The 22,522-nt window shown below is 38.3% G+C and overlaps 1 protein-coding gene across 3 annotated transcripts in view; it reads right to left on the reverse strand.

Moving 5' to 3' along the window:
- Nucleotides 1-600: 600 nt before the first annotated feature.
- Nucleotides 601-22,522, reverse strand: part of ush1c (Usher syndrome 1C) — a 34,746-nt gene continuing 12,824 nt past the window's right edge. Inside the window, exons 5-27 of one of the 3 annotated variants that reach the window (XM_036151789.1) lie at nt 21,752-21,860; nt 21,630-21,654; nt 21,481-21,538; nt 21,206-21,394; nt 19,341-19,400; nt 19,095-19,151; nt 16,302-16,444; nt 15,634-15,699; nt 15,415-15,548; nt 13,914-13,963; nt 13,536-13,688; nt 11,004-11,120; nt 10,205-10,870; nt 9,401-9,454; nt 9,175-9,303; nt 7,492-7,554; nt 6,458-6,499; nt 4,990-5,043; nt 4,790-4,889; nt 4,225-4,334; nt 4,002-4,057; nt 3,744-3,871; nt 601-1,025 (exon numbers count right to left, since the gene is read on the reverse strand). In XM_036151789.1, the coding sequence (XP_036007682.1) occupies nt 3,778-3,871; nt 4,002-4,057; nt 4,225-4,334; nt 4,790-4,889; nt 4,990-5,043; nt 6,458-6,499; nt 7,492-7,554; nt 9,175-9,303; nt 9,401-9,454; nt 10,205-10,870; nt 11,004-11,120; nt 13,536-13,688; nt 13,914-13,963; nt 15,415-15,548; nt 15,634-15,699; nt 16,302-16,444; nt 19,095-19,151; nt 19,341-19,400; nt 21,206-21,394; nt 21,481-21,538; nt 21,630-21,654; nt 21,752-21,860 (2,529 nt within the window). In that variant the 3' untranslated portion in view covers nt 601-1,025; nt 3,744-3,777. Of the gene's footprint in view, nt 1,026-3,743; nt 3,872-4,001; nt 4,058-4,224; nt 4,335-4,789; nt 4,890-4,989; nt 5,044-6,457; nt 6,500-7,491; nt 7,555-9,174; nt 9,304-9,400; nt 9,455-10,204; nt 10,871-11,003; nt 11,121-13,535; nt 13,689-13,913; nt 13,964-15,175; nt 15,232-15,408; nt 15,549-15,633; nt 15,700-16,301; nt 16,445-19,094; nt 19,152-19,340; nt 19,401-21,205; nt 21,395-21,480; nt 21,539-21,629; nt 21,655-21,751; nt 21,861-22,522 lie in introns of all 3 variants that reach the window. The other 2 variants (XM_036151778.1, XM_036151783.1) reach the window with 2 other exon arrangements.

Raw genomic sequence — 22,522 nt, forward strand, 5'->3', positions numbered from 1 at the left:
GAATTTTGTGAATCTGGTTTTAGATTGAGGTCTGATGGGTCACATTCAAGCCATAGAGAAAAAGACTAATCCAAAATATTAAAGCTGTGGGAGCTCTAAGGGTGTATTAATGGTGTGTACTTAGCTTTTCAGACACAGCTTTTCAATTTTACTTCACATTGCTTACGTAAACACTGAGTGTAGAATCTCTTCTGTGGTTTTGTACACTTTAAAAAAAATGTAAGAACTTGAAAAGACCAGATAATGTTTATATATAGAGATGCATAAAACACTGGACATAAAAGATGGTGTAATTTCCTTTTTGACTGATTATATAACAAACACTAATTTAGAGCCTTAAGCATTATGTCTTGTTGTGTCTGTGTGTTTTGTCTGAATCTGACTGTCACCAAAATGTCTTTATGGTAATAGAATGACGATAAAGATTCTCGATTCTTGATGCAGACAAAAATGTGAATTACATATTGGAAGTACATAATTCTGCACATGGATAGATAATTTTCTATTAAAAAAGCTCCATTTAATGTTGAATAAAGAACACAATTACCCTGTAAACCATGTTTTAAATAAGAAATACAAAATCAATGGGAAAACAGAACCTCATTTTTTGTCTGACCAGTCCTTTATTAGGCTCAGGAAAAAAACATTCTGAATGAATTATTGATTACAGTTTACTTAATCGAACTCATCCTTCATTCGTATACTGACAGATGTCAGCAGAACATCAGCATGCTCATCACTGTGTAAATCCGGTCAATTATTTCCAGTCTTTGCAGACAAGAAGAGGTACACAGGAGAAAACTGATAACTGATTGGACAATCCATTGACAAAACAAGACTGTGAAAATCACAATTGACAGTGCAGCGTCAGTCTGAATGACAACTGGCTCAATCTCGAAGGGCGACAAAGCAGCAAAAGCACAAAGAGCCTTTCAATCTTCTCATTCAGATGTGGATGGATGAAGAGCTTCCTCTAAATAAATCTGGTTTCCATGGCAGGTGGGTGCTGGTATTAGAAGAATGTACTGTGGGAGAAATTAGCAAAAATAATGAAAGCATTGAAACAATAAAAAAATGCAGTAATGCAAAGTATGAAATGGTCAAACATGTATCTGCTATTTTTCTCATGAGTCACTACACACTGAGTACAACAAACAGCTACGCACCAATGCAAGTGAGACACAGACAACAGTCAAGACTCAAGGCAGTCACTTTTTCCAAACTAACGTAACACACGACTGCATCTCGAGATGCACCAATTGTTCAGTATAAATCAATCACAACTAAATGACTACTTGGAGCTTTACTGTGCAGAAAAAAGTCAATTAAACCTGTAATATCTGTAAAGTGATTAAAAACAAAGCCAGGGGGAAAAGCCGCCCTAAAGATAGGAGGATAAAAGTGAAACCTTACATAAGTACCTTTTTGTTGCTTACTTTAGAGCTCACAAACAGACAAAAAAAAGGAATTAATTAAAATACCAGCAGCCACTTTGCTGTACAGTATTCAGGTCTTGTTAACTTTGTGAGGCCTATAATTTACTATAACAGGATACATTTCACATTTATCACATTGAACTTTGAACATAAAATTGGACCATTTACCTTTCTAAGGTAATCAAACTGGATTTTGCCACTCCTATGAATAAATAACTAAATAGCATAAAACATCTGACAGTAGCAAAGCTGTTTCCCTCTAAAATATTTCAACCTTGTGTTTTATTCTGATGTATCCAGGTCATTGTTATCTCATGCTACTGAGCAAATCAAATTATTAGTCTAATTCTTGTCCTTATCATAATATTTCTGATTTTTGGACATCAACAACTCTGCAGCAGCTCCTCTATTCGTTTTATTTGATTCTAAATGTGTGTTTTAAACATCACCCTGCAGTCTAATGCAGGCTTGATTTTAACTGGTTCTGACACCTTAAAATTGCTTTATGTATACAGGGTCTGTGTCAGTTCATCCTTTCCTGTACAGCACATGGGCTGGGTGGCAGCAAACAAATTGCCCTTTGAGGGATTAATAAAGTTTTCCTGAAACCTGAATAAAATTATGATAGGCACTGCTGCAATATATTTCAAAGACAAATCCTGTACAAACAAACTTCTTAATATCTGGTGCTTTTGCTATTTTGAGACTCAACTGAAAAAAGTTGAGGAGCTGTAATTTCTGAACACTAATCTGGAGAACATACAATATCTGCTGACAGAAAAGTAAGGAAAATTGAGCTCAATTGTGAATGTTGTGCATTTGAAAAATATATATTTTGTATGATGATTGGTTGAATTCATGGAAAAAAATTGGAAAAGGCATAAAATAAGAAAAAAAGAGAATTATCAGGTCAAGACTAAAGTCTGGGTAGGAAACTGCAATTGGTGCATCTCTCACATTACATGCAGGTCTTGTCAGAAATGTGCATACCGTCATGAGGAATCCAATTTTCATTTTGAGCTTTCAATAATTCATTTGAACCACTCTTTGTGCAGAGTTGAATTATTATACAGCTTGGAACTTCAAGGATCTTTATAGAGGGGAACCGAGAGGGTGCCGACCAAAAGATCCAAAATCAAAACGTTTTAAGGATGTCAGAAAATTGCAGATACTCTTTAAGGAACAAATAAATGTTATCTAAAGTGAAAGCTTTATGTTTAGATGAGACAAAGATGAAGACCTTTGGCCACAATAAAACAAGAATGTGGAAGGAGTCAAGGTGGATGAAATATTAGCCCTGAAATAATTAGCTTGACAGGGAAACTTGGACATAGCTAGGCATTCCTACAGGACAAAGATCTCAAAAATGCATGAAAACTGATTTTGGAAAATGGGGCAATGATGGAAAACTAACCACTCTAAATTAATTGTAGTTGTCAAAAGTTCAGCCATAATTATGCTATAAGATTGTTGATGGCCATAAACAAGGCAAATCTATGTTTTTTCTGCAACCTGTCTAGGTATATTTATACAAATGTTAGTTTATGCAAGTATATAGTATTATGACCTTGTGTAAACTCAAGAAAATTCCAATAAATTAAAACGTCTCCCCCTCTGTTCCCATTTTTTAGATTAACTGCAGCTGTACATCTTGCTCAATTTTTCACCCTGAAGAGAAAAAAATTGTTCAAATAAATCGCTAAAAGCTCCAAATAAATATGACGAGTGGATGTAATCATCTGACCAGAGCAGTAAATCCCCAAAAACAATTCTGACCCAAAGGTAGGAACATATTTTAGAACATGTAACAGTCCCGTGAAACAACATCAATCAGAACGACTGCTGAAGGCTGGCAGGAGGTCTTGGGGTGTCCGTGACCTGAGAACGTGATCCAATATATGGCCGTGGTCACAAATGTGTTTATTTATGCCTCACAGAGACTGGATTAGGCACATAAATGAATTGAGTTGTTACTTATCATAAAAACGTCTTTAAGTAGGTGCAAGTGTCACTTAAGCCCATACTTTGACTTATTTTTATTGTATGAATGATGTGCTGTAATAATTTTCTATGGAGCAAACCAAGCTGCAACGAGAAGATACAGCATAAACCTGACAAGGTGAGAGGAAACAAACGTCAAAATCCCCTTGCTGTTCTTTTTTTATTTATTGCGTTCGTCAGAGACTGTCACATGTCCTCATGAGCAAAAACGAATGAGCCCCAAACAAAAACAAAAACAATCGCCACACCAAACCTCCCTTGTGACGTGCAGCAAAGAAGAGGAGGGCTGAAGGCTAAGTTGATTACCAGAACAGGGGGTGAGGTAGGAGGAGAGGTGAGGCTAGTGCTGAAGCTGATAGCCATGTCTGTAAAGTGTTGCACTGCCTTCAAACACCTTTCTGTTCACAGTGGGACTGACTGATGCTGACTTAGGGCTGCATACACATGCACACACACAGAAACACGAGCCACCATCTGTAAACTTCTGAACCACTTCTTCATGTTTCACAAGATCCCATAAAAATGCAACAAAAATGGATGAGTATTTAGAAGAAGAAAGCTTACACTTCATCTTCATAATCCTTTGGAGGGGACACAGCAATCACAACATCGATCCAGTCCTGGGGGGGATGAAACGATTTTAAATCTCTATGAGACTAAATCAATATAAAGTATAAACTGCAGCTGAATGAACAGCAGCATGTGGCCAGTTAAAATTCACACCCTGTCATTGTGTATATTGTTAAAAGCTAGAGTATGTTTTCTGCATGTATTATGGGTCTCATACCCCTCCACTACTCCAGGCCCGAGCCAGAGAGTTTTGACCCTCGGCCAAAGTAGCGTCAATCAGGATCCTTCCGTTAACAGCCATAAGTTCATCACCGGGAACAATCCCTCCTGTAAACACACACATGGAGAGAGAGAAAACAGAAGCATTTGAGATGCAAAACTAATCATTCCTAAATTCATAACCACATATATGTCATGCATGCACCGTTAAAACACACACAATCAAACAAGGTCTGTAAAATTTCCAGATTATATTTCAAAACACAAATATTGAAATCAGCTCCTCCTGCATGCATCAATTTGTAGATCTGAGGAATGTATACTGAGAAGTGCCACTTTTGTTTAGTGAAGTTTGCAATATATAATTCAAAACACTTGAGCATAAAAGAAGAAGGCAGACAGAATGAATTATATAGTTTGTCTTAGAGTCTAGCGAATGAATCATTTTCAATCAATAGGTGCAAAAATCTGCTCAACAGTAATATTCCAAACCCCCTAAAATGCATTTATATGGATGAAGGTTGCAATACCATGAAAACATGGAAGAAAAACATTTAACTGACCGTGCTTATCGGCAGCACCGCCTTCATAAACAGAAGATATCACCAACTTTCCAAGAGGAGAATCAGCTCCCCCTTCCAGGGCCACATCAAGCTGTCCGGTCTTAAAAAAAAAAAAAAAAGAAAAATGGGAAGAAATTGTGAGTCATGTTTCAGAGTATAAAAAAGAAGTAAGTCAGGTGTTTATAAATGTTAAGAAATACCTTTTTGATTCTGAGTAATCTCACATCTCGACCATCTATCTGGTCTGAGGAGAACTACAGATAGAGGACACAGAACAGCAGGGGAAAACCATTTAGTTCCAGAATGCAAGTGATAAAGTAACAGAGGTGGCAGCATGACAAATGGCAACCTCTGTTCAAAGTTAACTTAAGCAGCAACAATAAAAGATGCACAGTACAGGAACTTTTACTAAGTACTGCTGCTCAGGAATAATTATAAAGGTATATTACAGCATATCTCTTTATACCAGTTCAGATGAGGGGGGTTCTGATTACATTTAGAGCTAAACTCTAGTTGGCAAAGAGAGAATAGCAAAGCTGATTTGTACCATGTTGAAAAAAAGAATTCTGTTCTCATAAAATCCTTGTCCTTCAAAAAAAATGCTTCTTAAACTGGTTAGAAACAGTAGGGCCGCAGATTTACAAAATGAATAGGATTTATTATAAATAATTACATCAATGGCATCATTCTCATGCAAAGCAATGATGCTTTTGAAAATGCAGTTTTATTAAGATAAAAGATATTTGCTTTGCTCGTGGTTTTGTTTAATAGAAAACCTTAGTTCAAAAATGTATTCCTCAAATGAAAATGTTGATCATTATGATGATGAGAATTATGATATAGAGTAAGATCTTTACTGGCCAGAACCCCACTTTAAATAAGAAATCTGAACCATCCCTTTAAGGTGACTTGAACTTACTTAAAGAATCAGCTGATGTAGCCTCTAAACAGTGCAAAGTCTAAGAAAATGCATTTTGAACCTTAGTGGTTGATTTACTACATAATTTTATAACATTATACAACGCTGATGACTAATTTTGATGTGTAGAAATTGGAGCAACTTTGTTCCTTTTAACCTATTTAACTGTTTATTGAAATCGCTGGAAGTAATTAAGTTCTTTACAATTTGAAATGTTTAGTAACAGCAACTATTTGCTTTCAGTCATATAAAACTTAATTAAAGCTGCAGGTACACTGTGTTTACATTTCTAATTAGGGTTAAAAACTGTAGGCTGTCACTTTTATTTTAACACATTAGATAATACAAAATTGTAGATAAATAAATATTATTTCCATTTTCCTTTCTACATGATATGAAACATACCTCACCCAAACATGTTGAATATAAATCTCCTCTAGTCAGATTTTAGACAGTCATAAAATAGTTGAAAAAAATAACTTCTGTAGATTAACTTCTGTAGGCTTGATTAGTCAGAAAATGTGCATCAACTCTGTGTATAACTCTCTGTTCACATGACGGTTTTGATTTGTATTTGTAGTCAATGTGTAGTTTGAGTCTATATCCCCTGGGAACACAGACAGAAAGCAACCAGTGCTTTAATCTGGTACATTACACCAGTTGATGTCTGAGAAATAAATGTTTCTAAGCATAGTTCCAGACAAACAAATGAACATAATCTCCTTTTCTGTAGCCCAAGTATACAATACCATGGAGTAAGGATCAAAGTCATCCACATATTTCTGAAATCCCTGAAAGAAAAATTATATGTAATTAATTAAAAGGGATCAATATATATAGATAAGCAAAGAGTAAATGAAAAGAACATCATTCAACTGAACATGAGCTGTGTACCAAGAGGTCAGATTTCCTTTGACAACCAGTTTAGTGTTAAATGTCGAACATATCCCTCAACAGAGATTCTCACAATTCAAAAAGCATCTGGCATATTTTAACAAGAGTCATTCCCAGAACAACCACAGAATGAACCATCATTAATGCACTGCAAGAACACAGCAATTCAATTTTACAAGAACAAAGCAATTCAATTTTACAGGAGGAAGGAAACAGAACCAAGCTCTCAGGGTGAGTAAATCAAATTTATCCAACCCAGTTTCAAATACAGAATAAAAGATATTAATCTAACACTTTATTTGTGGCTGCTGCACAAGTGCTTTATAAAATAAAATAAAATAACCTGATATGTGACATTTCTACTTGTTTTAGCCTGAACAATACTTGTTGACATCAGTAAATATACCACATTGCAGCATGTAGAATAATATCTAATTCTAATAAAACTCCTGGAAAAAGGCTTTCCTGACCCCTCATAATGCACAGAGGCATCGACGAGTGATGACAAAGGGTTTATAGCAATTTGACGCTTTCAATTAGCATTTTAGCCATTTAATTAACTCTTTAGCCATTAAAACAGAATTAATGTCCTCAGTGACACCACAACCATTTGACGTGCTTTCCCATACTAAACAGCATGTTCATCGCCTCTGCTGTTCGCTTCAAATCAATAAAAGTACAGTCATGCATGAATCACGACATCAAAACGGCAGGGGTGGAACTGATGCAGAAAGGAGACAGGGGGGGAAAAAACACAGGAAAGCCATCACTCTGAGTCTAGTCATCCATTAGTATACCTGACACAAGAGGATGTAGACAAAAAGGTAAAACAAGAAAAAGAAGACAGCATTCGAGAATTATAAGAAAGAAACAGAGAAGAATGGATTACTTGTTTGTTGTTTGATTTAAAAGACGAGTTGAAATGCACCATCCGTTTCAGCATTTCTGGAGGCTGAAACCGTTTTCAGTGGAAAAGCAGAAATAAAAGAAAAGAAAAGACACCTTTCAGTTTGATGCATTAATAGTTTCCAAGACTTCTGAGTACAACACATCAGACATGTTCACATAAGCAAGCACACTTTGTTCCAGTAAGCTCAACCAAACTGTTTACAGAAAAAACTAAACAGTATTTTTTTTTTTTTTTTACAGAATTCATTTTCTTGACAGCATACCCCTACGAACTATTTCTTAGTCCTTCTGACTGTTGGCCCAAATCATTTTGAACAACCTCTCTTGTGTGAACAGACAGAGTTTGTACTTCAGTATTTGAATGCATAAAATTAGCAAGATAAGTGGTTAGGATTGCTTAAAGCAGTTAGTGGAGTTAAGAATAATAGCAAACTGCTTTTACATATTTTAACAGCAACAAACTAAATGCAATTATAAAATATTTGCAGATCCGTGTTCAAACTTGTGTGACAAACTAAATGCAGAACAGGATTGCCAGGGTCTTTGGAAGAAAAACAGACCCACAGCATCACAGATCCTCCACCATACTAAACAATGAGCATGAAAATCTTTTTATGGATCATTCTTTTAATTTTATTTATCAATGCAAAAAATCATTGGTGGTGGCGCTGAGAAAAATATCAGATTGTGTCTAATCTGATCAATCCCATAGTTCCAGTTAAAGTCCCAACAGCATTTAAAAAAAAACTATATTTATATTTAAGATGTTAGGACAATTTTTATTTTATATTCAGTCATAAACAGACGCTCAGCATTTAGATGCTGCTTAATGGTCATAGCGAGTTGGAGACGTCCTGATGCCTCTTTTTACTGCAAATCTCTGACAATGAGCTTCATTACTGGTTTAATTTCACACCATTATCAGAGGCGCCAAAAAATGTGGAGGGTGCTGTATATTTGGTACAGGAAGATCTTTCATCAGCGTTTTAAAAAGGGTATATGTTATGGGACACTGTCAACTTTAGCTCAATGTTTATTTGCAAACAGATAAATTATTGGGGGTTTTTTTATAATAAAGGACTTGCATATATTTGGCCAAGATTTTAATCATATCCCATGTGCAATTTTTACCTAGAAGATGTTTAACATTTTCATGTTCTACGTACTTTGACAAGAACAAAGGTCTCACAAAACATTACCGGCGAGATCTCCTATGCAACTGAGAGAGGACTTTTATAATGCTAAAGCTGCCAGGAGAAATAATGTAGCAGCTTGAAAAAATGATTTCCACTGCCTGCAGCCACAGTTACAATTAGCAGAGATTTATAAATGTGTCATTTTACCTCTCACTGCAGAGGTGGAAGCCTGTGGTAGTGTTAATGGCTCATGTGGCTAAATGACAATTTAAAGTTTAAAATGTCAGCAGGAAAGATTCCTGTTCTGTACCAACTTATCCAAATGCATCAAACACAGCTTGATTTGCCTGTTTTAATTAGGGTTTCTGAGAAAAATACGAGAATATGTGGCCTGTTGAAAATAAAAATAGCAGATTGTCTGGAAATCTGGAATCTGGAAAACTTCCAGAGCTCAAAAAGGAAGCAGCAATTGATAGCAACTGCAGCTGACATTACACTGCGCCAGATGACCCTAATAAGCTTCGTACCAGGCCATCAGAACGGACAGCAGGTCGGTGCGGATCTGGCCGGTTAGTCTGCGACTGCGGCAGCATGACGGGCTTTGACATGACGGGAGCCATCTGACGTCTCTGGTTAGGGGGACTGGGAGCCAGCTGCTATTGGACCACATTTCCAAGCAACACATTTACACAGCTCAGCCGACTCTAAATAGACAAAGGGTTAACATGATTTTTCACAAGAAGCGAGGCTTACCAGCAAACTGCTTGAACTGGAAATATGACTGACATGCGAGGTGTTTCTCATGACCTAGAATACAGTGAATCTTTCAGTTGTCTGGCACATGCACAGCGCTGCTAGAAAGGTCAAACACACACCTAAAATACTTCTCATATTTTAAGACATCACACCAAGATCAATTCCAATTACATAGCAGATCTCGAAAGGGTTAAATTTGCCTTTTAAGAGTGGGATATTTTGCAATGTCATAAACGTTACACCATAATAACTTATTACAAAACTTGTGTAGCTTATCAAACCATTATTATTATTTTTGCTATGTTTCCCCCCACATTTATCGGTTTGATTTTCAGGCAAACCACTACAACCTGAAATTAAGTGAATTGAGAGCTGCAAAAATCTTTTGAAATGGATACCAAGGTTTTTATTTGTCACATCACTAAAAGCTGCGGCATCTTCCCTTGCGCGTGTAAAAGGCAAAACCTTTGACAAACAATCAAATCTCTATAAAATGGTAGCACACAAACAGTTTTTTTTTTTTATTATCACTGCAAACTACACACCATGCAGCCTCCTGCTCACTACTTTCCACAAAAACCAAGCAACAACCATCTCTACAGCTCATTCTACACCCCTAAAACACACCAATACACAACATGCACTCTAATAGGCTGTAATGAGTTTCATAAACGAGCATGGTTGCTAAAACGCACAAATATTCATCACCAAAAACACACCCGTAGTGTGAAAAATGAATAAAGTTAAAAGGCAACCACCACTCATCATACTTCTGTCTCGAGAAGCATGAAGAAATCAAACCTTTGGACTCGAGGGGTGGGAAACTTCACTGGTGTTGGATGAATAAATGCCCCCTCTGGGGAGGTAACCACCGGTTTCCCACTCGCTCCTGTGTTCAGGAGGGCTGGGAGGATGCTGGAGGTGGTGGTGATGCTGACGGTAACCACGCTCTTCAGAGTGCTGTGGGGGAGGAGGCGGAGGGGGAGGGGGCGGTGGTGGCGGAGGAGGGGGAGGCGGAGGATGTGGGTGTGGCGTGGGTTGAGGGGACGACGGGGGCCTCGACGTCTGCGTCGGAGGATGGTAGTTAGAGGAAGGTGGGCGGCGGGGCTGTGCAGGTTGGGACGGCGCTTGAGGCCGGCGCCCCCTGCTTTTCAAAGTGGATGGAGAAGATGGCGGCTTCCTGGCACCAGGGGAAGGAGGAGCCCGACGCTGTGGAGATACTCTAGGTAAAGGGGGGGAGTAGCTAGGGATTGTTGGGTTCAGTTTGGGCGAGGGTGGGGGGCGAGGCAAGGGAGGTGGAGGCTGGTTTGAGGAGGCCTGAGTCGGGGTTAGTTTTTTAAGAGGTCCCCTCAGGCTCTGATCCACATCATCTAGGTTTATGTCATCCAGATCTGTGGTTGCCAGGTTGAAACCACCGGGGAAATGCTTCACTCTTGGCTGAGAGGCAGGAGAACGCGGTGGGGAAAGCTTTAAGCCACAAAAACATAAGAAATACTTCACCGCTCATGCAAAATATTCCATGAAATGATAAATGTAGGAAACAAACTACACATGATGAGAAGCTCTGAGTGTGAGAAGGGTCTAATTGAAGGCTTTGTACCTCTGGGGATTCATTCTCCACGCAAGAGATCTGCTCCAACCGAGTCTGACACAGACGCTCCACCCAGTGCTGCACTTTCTCTGACTCCTCCAGGTCTTCCCTTTCAGTCTCTGAAACCTGGGGTGGAGTTACAGCCAGCCAGCATCACACACAAGATAACACCATTCACACAAACAGCGAACTGACTAAGACAAGATGCAATGCTTTACTGCAAGGTGCAACAGCAGCCTGATTCACGTAGAAACTCTTCAGCATCACCGTGCACAACAGAGGAAGCGTTTTGAATCATTTGTTTGTATTTGGTTCCAAATGGCAGCGTTGTTGCAATCTTTTAAAGCCGTCAATATCAGATCAGATAGGTAAAAAGGTTCAGGAGGGAAACCCTGACATCCATGTCCCTGAAGACATTATCCAGGTTATTCTGGACGATCAGCCATGAAGGAATACGCAGCATAACTAGTGATACCAGACGTCCTACGGAGAGAAATAACTCCTAGCGGGAGGTGAACTGATCATCTATGAAAGGTAGTTTTCTAAAAGTACAAAACCCATCACCTGATGCATTTTACCACAAAGAAGCAGTAGCTCAACCCCAAACTCCCAGTGGATAACAGAGTTCCTCACCCTATCTTTAAGGGGCAACTGAGCCACGCCATGAAAGAAGATCTTTTTTACCTTTGTTATAAAGTGTCTCATATTCGCCATCATGATCTGTATGTTCTGACCATGGGTAAGTAGAGAAACCCAGAAGGACCAGAGAATTAAAGGCTCTACTTTTGCTCTCAGCTCTTTCATCCACTTGACAAACCAGAACCGCACCCATAAATAACTCTAATTAATGTCCCCCTCCATCCCACGATCACCTATGGCCGAGACACTAAGTCACTCGAACATCTCTACCGATGGCAGAGGCTGATCCAGATCTGAAGGGAGCCCTTCATATATTTTTTTTTTCAGTTCAGAGAGAACAAGGGTTTTAGATTTAGAGAAACTGATTCTCATCTCAGCAGCTTCATACTCAGTCGAAATCTGCTCCAGGTCTTGGCTCAGAGGATCCAACATAGGACACCGCCTACAAAGAGCAAAAGGGATGAGACCCTGAAGTTCCCATACAAGACACCCTTTCATTTATGAGATCCAGTTAATGATCACAAACATGAACCATAACAAAGGGGCAGCTCAGCCAGAGTTAAACTTTCTGCCGAGAATGAGGGCACAGATCCTGACATTGGTCTTATAACAACCCGATCGTCCTGCAATGTCTCTTTGGCAATCAGAAATCTTACAGCATCTCACGCAAAATTCTTGGCGAGTCATGGCCATCACTCTTCTTAAAGTCCACAAACCCCACGTGAACTGGACAACAAAACTCTCATGTCGCCCTCAGCAACTCCATGAGGGTAAAAGTCCGATCCACTGTTCTACTTCTAAGACCAAAACCTCATTGCTCCTCCTTAATTCAATGTTTGACGGTTGGTCATTACATATTATTGACCAGCCTTTTGGTAAAAAGATTATTTGTAAAGTAATGTCTTTTTTTAATTATAAGGCATACATAAAATCCTTATATCATCTCAAAAATTGATGGTGCGCCTTCTAATCCAGTGCACCTTATATACGACTGCCGTACTTGTGCTTAAGACTGCCTGACCGTAAAGTTGAAACTAGAAGTGCATTCATGTGCATTCATTGGAGGCAAGAAGTCTTTACATTGAACTGTTTTATATGTGACACTGAGCTTGATACACTGAGCTGCTCCAAGCAGGCGGTCTCCAGGACGCAGCATCACAGTCCCTCTCTGTTCTCACTGACAGGTGGGAACCTGCTGGAAAAGAAACGGCTCTAGGCGCTCAGCTAGCTAAACACACGTTTTACCATCCGTTCCACAGCTTCATCCCACTGGCAGAAAGTGGGGACTTTGTAGGAATTTGTCACAAGAAATGTAGGCAACAGTACACGTCCGTGGAAATTCAGGCCGGAGTGCGCCAAGCTGACAGTATGCGCACAGTACGCCCGAGTATGAGGGAGCCTTTAGGCAGCCCACACTCAGAGTACGTGCTAGCAACAATATACCTAGTAAGTTTTTCAGAATAAAAGTTACGTTTGTTTTGGCCTTATGTTAGAAACAGGGCAGTGTAGTCCTACTACTCTGTTCTCCTAACATAGACAGTGTACGTGAAGGGACGGAGTGATATTACACACTTGGGAAGAATATTTAGTGCGCTTTATAATCCGGTGTGCCTTATGGTCAGAAAAATACGGTACTTGATTTTAAATAGTGTTTGTCTACTGGGAATAATCAATTTAGGCTTGAGATTCCTGTCGTTCTTCACTTATGTATGTATAATATGTGGTTAAAGAGAGGTACCAGATGGACAGAACAGGCAAAACCTGCTAAAGTACAAAGGAAAACTGCAAACAAAATTACTTTAAAAGATTGCAGGGCTAACTGCTTGGAAGCAAAGTATGCTGAAAAGGGTGACTGTTTAATCAAATTCATTGCACTGAGCTGTGACTACATCTTTTTTGTACCTCCTGGACCAGCCGATTGATCTTTAGTTGCTTCTCTCGTTCCTGCATCTCTTCTTTCTCCTTGGCGAGTTTCAACTCAAACTCCATCTCCTTCTTGTTCTTTCTCTGTTCCTGCAGTGTGTCTGTGTTTGACACTTTCTTTTTCTTCTTTTTCTTCTTTTCTCCTTTCTGATGAATCACCAGTTGGGTAAAGCAAAATGCAAAGACACGCAAACTATGATACAAACAATCCGACCATAAACACTAAAAGGTGCAATACCATTGCAAAAAAAACAAATAAACCCTGAAAGCAATCCCTTTAAGTTTCAACCATTGAGATAAACAAATCTGACCTTGAGGTAAACTACTCAAATCCACTCCACAAACAGCTCACATTACCTTGCGCAGTGAAGGCAGCTTCCCCTCATAACGATAAAACCAGCCAAATGCTAGAGATGGAGATGAACACAGGCAACTCTTTATTAAAAATATTTATATCCAAGCAAGCTCACATCTTTTTCTAAAACCTCACACAACACAGCACTCAGAGGCACCAAATCTAGCTGGAAAGGAGCACAACATTTTTTATTAAAGATGCAAACTGTGTTTTAAATAATGCCAACGGCTGCATTCAAGCTAAGGTTTGAAATAAGAGTGAGAGAGAAATCAGCCTGTGTCTTTAATTCTGCAGATTTTATGCCTGACTCGCCCTGAGCGGCTATCTTTTTCCAATTGGTGAGCGCACTACACTGAAACACCAACAAGTTGAATTCATGACAACACTCCTCAGAGTGAAGTGGACTAAAATATTTTAAGTGTGTTTAACATTAATTTATAGAAAGGCGAAAGGAGTAACTAGTTTCTAAAAAGGAACCTCCACGTTGCACGAAGGTATGTTCATCGAGGCTTCCCCAAGAGGCAAATAGGATGCTAATAGTGCTAATTGAACTTAACGTTATTATGAGATGCAGTTTAAAACATAAACTTAATAATTTTTTGTAAAATTCTGTTTGACTGCAAAGCTGTGTAACCGACTCATTGTGTCTCTTTCACACAGCGCGGACATCACCTCGGGTCTATAAATGAATCATTGGTCACTTCAGAAAAGCTCAATAAATATCCTGTATAGGGACCAAGAGTGATAAAAAAAGCATGACATGTCTGACAGCATATCTGAGCTTTTTTTCCTCTGTAAAATTTTAAACGTACACCCTGCTGGTATATATGTCAAATAGACCTGGTGGGAAAGCATTAATTATCTTTAAATGTCATGATATGGCACACATTTCATTTTTATACAGTATGTGCTACAAAAAGAATACAATTGAGCTATAATCTGTCTAGTAAAACAAAGTAGACATGTGTCATTTCTTCAGTTTAAATTGATTTATCGACACCTCTGATCAATAATTTAGTATATTTCTGGTTTTTCAGTCAAGCAGAGAGATTTGGTTCTGTAACTTTGGGGTGTTTTAGAGAAGTTGCTGTTTTATTTCTGGGAGAATTTCAATTTAACCAGAAAGTAAAAATATATATATATCTCCAACCTAAAACAAAATTCAAGTCTCGCTGCATTGCTGTTGTCAAAGGAAATCTGGGACTCCTCTTTGTGTGTCAGTTGGCACAGCGACCCTAAATGACAGCTGAAACTCCGAACTCACTTGGCTGTCCTGCTCATGTTCCTCCTCTTCCTCAAAAAAGGAACTGGCTGCGCCAACTAGGAGAAGAGGTCGTAAAAATAAAACAGCACGACAACCAGCAGAGACAAACAGAAACATGCAAATAAAGAACATTTGGAGTGAAACAGAAACAAGTCCTTTCGGTTTCAGAAGAGGAGGAAAGTTTGGAAGTAAATTGGGTATTCATGCATTCTAGGGAAAAGAAATTATCATACGTGAACTCTTGGCCTTTGGACTTGGGGTGGTTTTCATCTCAGGTGAGGGGCTCTTAGGAGACCGGGGACTCTTTGGCCTCTCTTTGGATCCCCAGTCCTCCTCCCAGTCTCTATTGTGTTTCTTTTCAGCAGCTTCAATCCTACATAAGATATTGTATGAACTTTTAAGAACAAAAATCAACAACAAAAATTATTTTAAATCCACTGGAAATAGACAATGTGTACTTTTCCATCTCATTCTTATAGCGCTCCTCTTCCTCCACTACTTTTTGGGAAATCTCCATCTTTCTCCTATGAAAAGCATAAAAACATACAGGCTTCAGGACTATAAAAAAAAAAACGGGACATATGACGTCAAACAAATTTACAGCTGCTATTAAATGAGAAAAATAGTTAGCCCATTTCCTCTATGGCCGTTTAATCCATACATGCAGTTGACAGAAAACCACATTTGTCTGATGCACTACATCAGGCAAATCTGCAGGATTCAGAGTTCATCGCATTTTATTTTTATTATTATTCTGTAGCTTTCCAAACTTAATTTTGAAAATTTTTTGGCCAACACTTGAACTATTCTTAGGACACAAATACACATGTTTCTGTTGGTTCTCAATTAGTGATTTTAAAAATTAACAGTTTCTATTTTTGATGGAAAGATATCCCTGCTAAAGAGAGGAACACCTCTTTGTAAACTATAAGAAAATGTAGGTACTGCAGGAACTAAACTACTGTATCCTGTAATAAATGTTTGTTTGACAGCATGCTTTTAAGTTTAAAGAGAAAATTCAGGAAAAAAATATGACACAGTTTTAAGTTTGTGTCCTTCGTTTTACACCACAGAACATTTATCATTGTCGGGGTGAAGCTAATTAAAGGCTGGGCAGTTCACTCACTGTCTCTCCTTCTCCTGCTGCTCTTTAACGATTTTGTTGGTCTCCATTGCAACCTTCTTCTGATGCATCAGCTCCTGCCTCTCCACCTCCCGACGGGCCTCGACTGCAAGGCGTTCCTCATCTGTCATAAACAGCTCGCTTCCCTAAGAGAGTGAAGACCAGTCATAGACAAAAATCAGAAAAAGGTGTTACAGCGCCTTGCAAAAGCATTGACCCCTTTTTGGCTTTTTTACTTATTTTGTTACATTCCAAACTGTATTTTGAATATTTTCTAGTCTTATTTTATGTGATGGATCTGCACAAAATGGAGTCCATCTGTGTGCAATCCAAGTGTCACGTTCTGTCAGTATAAACACACCACTAAACAAGACGCATCACACCATAAAGACCAAGGAGCTCTCCAAACAAGTCAGGGATGAAGTGACTGAGAAGTACAAGTCAAGGTGGGATTAAAAGCTAATATCCAAATCTTTGGTGTTCCCCGGATCACCGTCAAATCCATCTTATTCAAATGGAGAGCACATGTTACCACAACAAAGCTGCCAAGAGAGGTCCCAGACCAAAACTCCCAGTGTGGGGAAGGACATTAATCAAAGCAGCAGCAAAGAGATCAAATGTAACCCTGAAGGAGTTGCAGAGCTGCATACCAGTGAAAAGAGGATCTGTCCAGAGGACCGCAATAAACCGTACACTCCATAGACCCGGGCTTTATGGAAGAGTGGCCAGAAAAAAAAGCCATTACTTAGTATTATAAATAAGAAGACATATTTTGAGTAAATAAAAACACAAGAGTGACTTCACAAATGTATAGAGGAAGGTGCTCTGGTCAGATGAGGCTAAAATTGAACTTTTTGGCCATTAAAGAAATGCTATGTCTGGTTACGCAAGCTGAAGTCTCTTATATTTCCAGGTTGTGAGGCAAAAAAAACCACGAACAATGCCAAGGGGTCATAATACTTTTGCAAGGCACTGCAAATGCATCCATTGTATTCAAGCCACGCTTCGGTCAGTTAGGCAAGTCTAATGCTGTAATTCATAATAGGGATAGATCAAATCAAATCAGTCAAGCCAAATTACCTTTAGTGAACATTTGCAAACAACCAGAGTTGACCAAAGTGTGGTATAAATTTTATCCCTGGTTAAAGAAAAGTATTATTTAAATTTCAAAGAACTGAAATGTCCAGACAAAATGTTTTTCTACTGCTATCCTAGAAAGCCCTGAGTGGCTTCTGTGGCTCTACGCTTATTTTTCCATTATGTTCAATTACTCTGCAGGGCAGTCCATGACTGTCTTTGTCTTCTTTTGTCTTGAAAGCTGAACTCAAGCTTATGTTTAACCTATTTCTGATGGGAAAAAGAAACCTTAATCCATTTTCCGACACGCTTATCCCTTGTGGAGTCGCGAGGGGTGCTGGTGCCTATCTGCAGCTGTCAATGGGCGAGAGGCGGTGTACACCCTGGACAGGTCGCCAATCTATCACAGGGCAACACAGAGCCAAACAGGACAAACAAACATTGACACACACACTCACACCTAAGGACAATTTAGAGAGACCAGTTAACCTAACAAAAAGACACTTCCCCATCTCTCAATTGCGCAGTCAAAACCTAAGCATATTATCTTGCCTTTACCAGGTTCTAAAATTATTCATATCTAACTTTAAATGCACCAACTAATTCCACACTGCTGTTATGCATTATAAAAAGATGAAGCCAAAATGAGAAATATGTGTGTGTGAGAAACTGCAAAACCACTTGAAGTAATCTTTTCCTGCATAAGTTTCAGACTAACACACCTCTGAACACTTTTTTTAAGGCTTTGCCACAATAACTTTTTCTAGCAGACATGTGAACATTGACTGCACATTAAAACACATTGATTCAATTCATAAAATATTTTTTCATAAACGTATGTAGTTAAGCCATGTTGGCTTCATCTTTGCTTAACATATAATAACAGAGCAGACTTTGTTGTGTGTTTTGGTGTTATTGATGCCTGGTGAAGACAGGCATGTAAATAGGGTGCACATTTTGCAGGATTGTTGCAGGAAAAAACGGCCATGGTGACACACTAGCAGGTGCCGTCTGATTTTACAACACAGCCCTCGCTTTCAATAACCGCTGATTTAGGATGCTACATCCAGACCAAGACAAACTCATGGATAAATGCATCAGACGGGCACCAAGGAAGACAATAATAAGACATGACTGCTCGTCTCACTTACACAGCCCTCATCACCGACTCCCAGAGCAAACAATCTGTCAAGTGACTTTACCGAGGATAAATGTTGCTCCTGCAAACATTTTTCTGAGCTGTATGTCAGGGAAAGCCAATGTGCTATAAAAAAGGGAGCACATTATTCAGAGTGATGAATAGAAGAAGAAAGGAACAATGTTTGTGGTCTTGCAACCATGACAGTCGATCCATAAAGGAAACTATAGGGGTAGATTTAAAAAAAGTCAATAATGCAGGATCTGTTGCAGTTCCAGGTATTTTCCCCTCCAAATAAAGAAAAATACAACAGTACTAGCTTATTAGCAGCATTGTGTTTGCTATTATCAGATTTTTAAATTTAATCAGTAACACTGAGATTTATTCTATTTTACTGATTCCTATTAGATTTAAAACAAATCTGGAATATTAGTGAATCTTTTAAGTCATTTAAATCATTAGATCGTTCATTTTTTTAGCTCATCTATATGATTTAATGTAAGAGTTTTACAATAAGACATGCTTACAAGTTTGTATGCAAACAAGTAAAATCATTATTGGGCAACACAGAGTACACTTACAGCTCCTGTCAGAACCGTGATGGTCAGACTTCTGCTGCTCTTCAGGACTTTCACAGCCTTAAAAATAAGATTTAAGAGGACCATAAATGTCAGGATTCAAATTTAAACCATCACTTAGACAGACTTTCCTGCATGTCCTGTGGCCACCAACAGGCATAGGCATTGTGTACTTATCAGTATGCAAACCTTCCTCTGATTCAGGTGACAACTGAAAATAATGACAAATGCTGTTATGGAAAAATTCACCTCTTTGTGATCCAAAGTGGTGAAATCCACTCCATTCACCTCCACAATCTGGTCTCCAACCTACAGCAGATACAAATCACATCAGGCATTCACGGTATGAGAGTAAACACTTAGAAACACTTTAAATAATGGAAAATACACTAAACATTGACTAGATATCAATGTGTATGAAACAAAATATTAATTCAGAAATACAAAAATAATAAATTAGTTGTTTAGAATGACCCTGTTATTCAAAATAATTCAGCCTCCCAAATATCCCCCGTTGAAAGTAAGTAAAAAGGTTTAGTAAAACAATTTGTGGCAGCCTAAATGAGATTTCTTCTTTTTTTCTTTTTTGAGAAGGACAACTTCTCCTCTTGGATCCAAACTGGATCATCTCCTCTTAAAGAACAGGGACCAAATGATTGAATTTTTAAAAGGAACATAAAAATGGTCTCTAAGAAAACAGACAAACCCATCATGAAACCCATCAATTTAGTCAAAGTATGCTGCGCAAATCGAAATCCTTGGCTTAAAAAAGGACTATCATCCAAAACTCCTCGGATCCAGAGTGAACCAGCAGGACTGGAACCGCCACCGGATCTACATTTGGATGGCTCTTATCAAAGAGGACTTTTAATGTCCTTTGTGCAGTTCAAGTTAACTTGTCTGGAAAAAAGCTTATTTTGTTACCTTCAGATGAGATCCTTTCTTAGAGCTAGCCTTGGTCCTGAAATGGATCTACTGGGTCTTGTGGATGCAGGGAAACTAATTCATGAAGGAACTATTCATCAGATTATTTCTTAAATGTATTCTTTTCTATTAAATAATGTTCCAATAATAGGTCCACACAGGCTAAGAGAGGATTGGGAGTCAGACTTGAATATCACAATTAGGAAACGTTTATGGTCACACTTCTGTCAGGACAGTCTATCAGCCACTATCAATGCCAGTCTCAGGTTAGTACATTATAATTTTCTTCACCCATTATTTCTCAGACCTCAAAAAGTCCATAGATCCAAACCTGAATTATCAGAAATGTGTTGCAAGTATGACATAGCAAGGGGGTTATTTCTGCTCTTCACGTGGCTTCCTACAAAGGACCTTTTTGGTTGTACTCCGTGATAGATGAATCCAAATCAAAAGAAAACTCTGCTAGATCCTGAGTGGATTTTCTTGGAAAATATTTAAAACATAATGAAACCTCTATGTTCCAAATACTGTTCTTAAGTAGTAATGTAATAAAATGTGACACAGTTTGGGGGTATAAACATTTTTGCAATGATGCACTGTACCTTTTTATCAACTGGGCTTCATGACCACATTATATTAGGATGAACCCAAACTGGATTCTGTACAGATATATATAAATTAAACCTTTTTGTCTTGTGAAGTGCCTCGAAAAGAAATTTGTTGAGAATCTTTGCGATACAATTTTTTTTCTGTTCAGCCAACTCTTTGAAACAGTGATCTACTCTTTCATTCATTTCAAATAAAGACCCTCCACGTTGCTAGTTGATTACAACTGGTAAAAAAAAAAAATTGTACTTTGAGACTTTGGTAGTAAATTTAAAAAAAATCTCGTTCTGACAAATGTGTGATTTTATAATAAATGGCTGAAGAGGAATAAAATGTTTGTATTTAGAACGACTGAATTACATCCCTCTTAAAAAATACCAATCTTTGCTCAGGATTAATTAAAAGGTAATAGTATTGAGATAATTCCTAATTAATTGGTTGTTAGAATCAAGTGATTTAAAATGAATAGTTAAACACTTTAAAAAAAAAAGGGTAACATGCACATTAGGAGACAGTGTTTGGTTAATTTATGCTTCACAATGAAAGACATTATAGAGAACTTTCCAGTCTTTTAGAGAAATCACCTGAAGTCCAACTTCTGCAGAGAGGGATCCGGGCTTGACATTGCTGATGTAGATACCAGGTTTCTGGGTTGGACCGCTTGAGATGCTGATGCCCATACCCTTAGTACCCACAAGACTGAGGAAAACCTTCTTCTCCTTGATGTCCTTCCCTCCAAGAGACGCCATGCCGGCCAAACTGCTTCTCTTCTCCTATTGTGGTACAGACAAATCAGCTGAATTAAAAACAAAAGACTTTGAGCTGGTTAAAGCCATGTAGAAAATACGGAGCCCGTTACCCCTGACTCAGACACAAACTGGTCCACAAACTGCCACTTGAGAGGTTCATCGGATGAGCTGGAGCAAACAGAAATGCATAAACAAGGGAGTTATCTCTAGACCTTAATCTCATGCAGGATGAATGAAAGATTTAAAAAAAAAATCATACCTTTTAACTGGGATCATTCCCACATCTGCACAAAAAGAAAAAGACATAATCAATCATAATGCAATAATACAGAATCATATATTCCTTCTGGCATTGTTGTCACCAAGGTAATTTCAACATACGGCGAACTTTGAGTGACACAATCTTCTTAGTCTTGATGAGGCTGATGACCTCCTCGTGGATGCAGGAGGAGATGGGGTATCCATTTATTCGCACAATCTCATCACCCAGCTGTAAATCAACATAGAGGCAGATATTAAAGATGACACTTTCATTTCAATTTATCTGCTGAGGTCAGAGAAGACGTTACTTCTAATCCAACATTTACATTCCTGTTTCCTCAACACAACTTGATGTATTGATTTGTGCAATGTATTATAATGCTATGATTAGTCTCTGACCATTTGGTTACACTTTTTGTCACTAAATCACTTTGCAATAACTCTACATGACTGCCATCCAAAAGTATAGGACTGAGAAGAAGAAGAGAACAAATCTCCTTAAAGTTATAAAAACACAATGGCCTTAAAGTCCTACATTTCAATTTGTTCTTTACAAGTAGATCCCAAACATAACCAATTTTAAGGGTACTTTTTAGGGGTACACAGAGAAATATTCAATAAAATTGATTAGTATTGAAAAGTTCCGTAATTTGACCAACTCAATTCACTGAGTCCAATACAGAATAATTACACACAGACTGGTGTTTTCAAGCATTTATTTCTGTTAATGATGATGTTTTTTTTCTACTCACAGCAAATAAAAACAACATTCATCAACATATTACCTCAGACAATTACAAAAATGCATTTTAACACATTTTTTATTTATTTACTAGATTTACTTCTTCTCCTAATGTACAGCACTTTGATCAACCATAAATGTCCTTTATA

Source organism: Fundulus heteroclitus, chromosome 2, assembly GCF_011125445.2.
Source record: "Fundulus heteroclitus isolate FHET01 chromosome 2, MU-UCD_Fhet_4.1, whole genome shotgun sequence".
NCBI lineage: Eukaryota > Metazoa > Chordata > Actinopteri > Cyprinodontiformes > Fundulidae > Fundulus > Fundulus heteroclitus.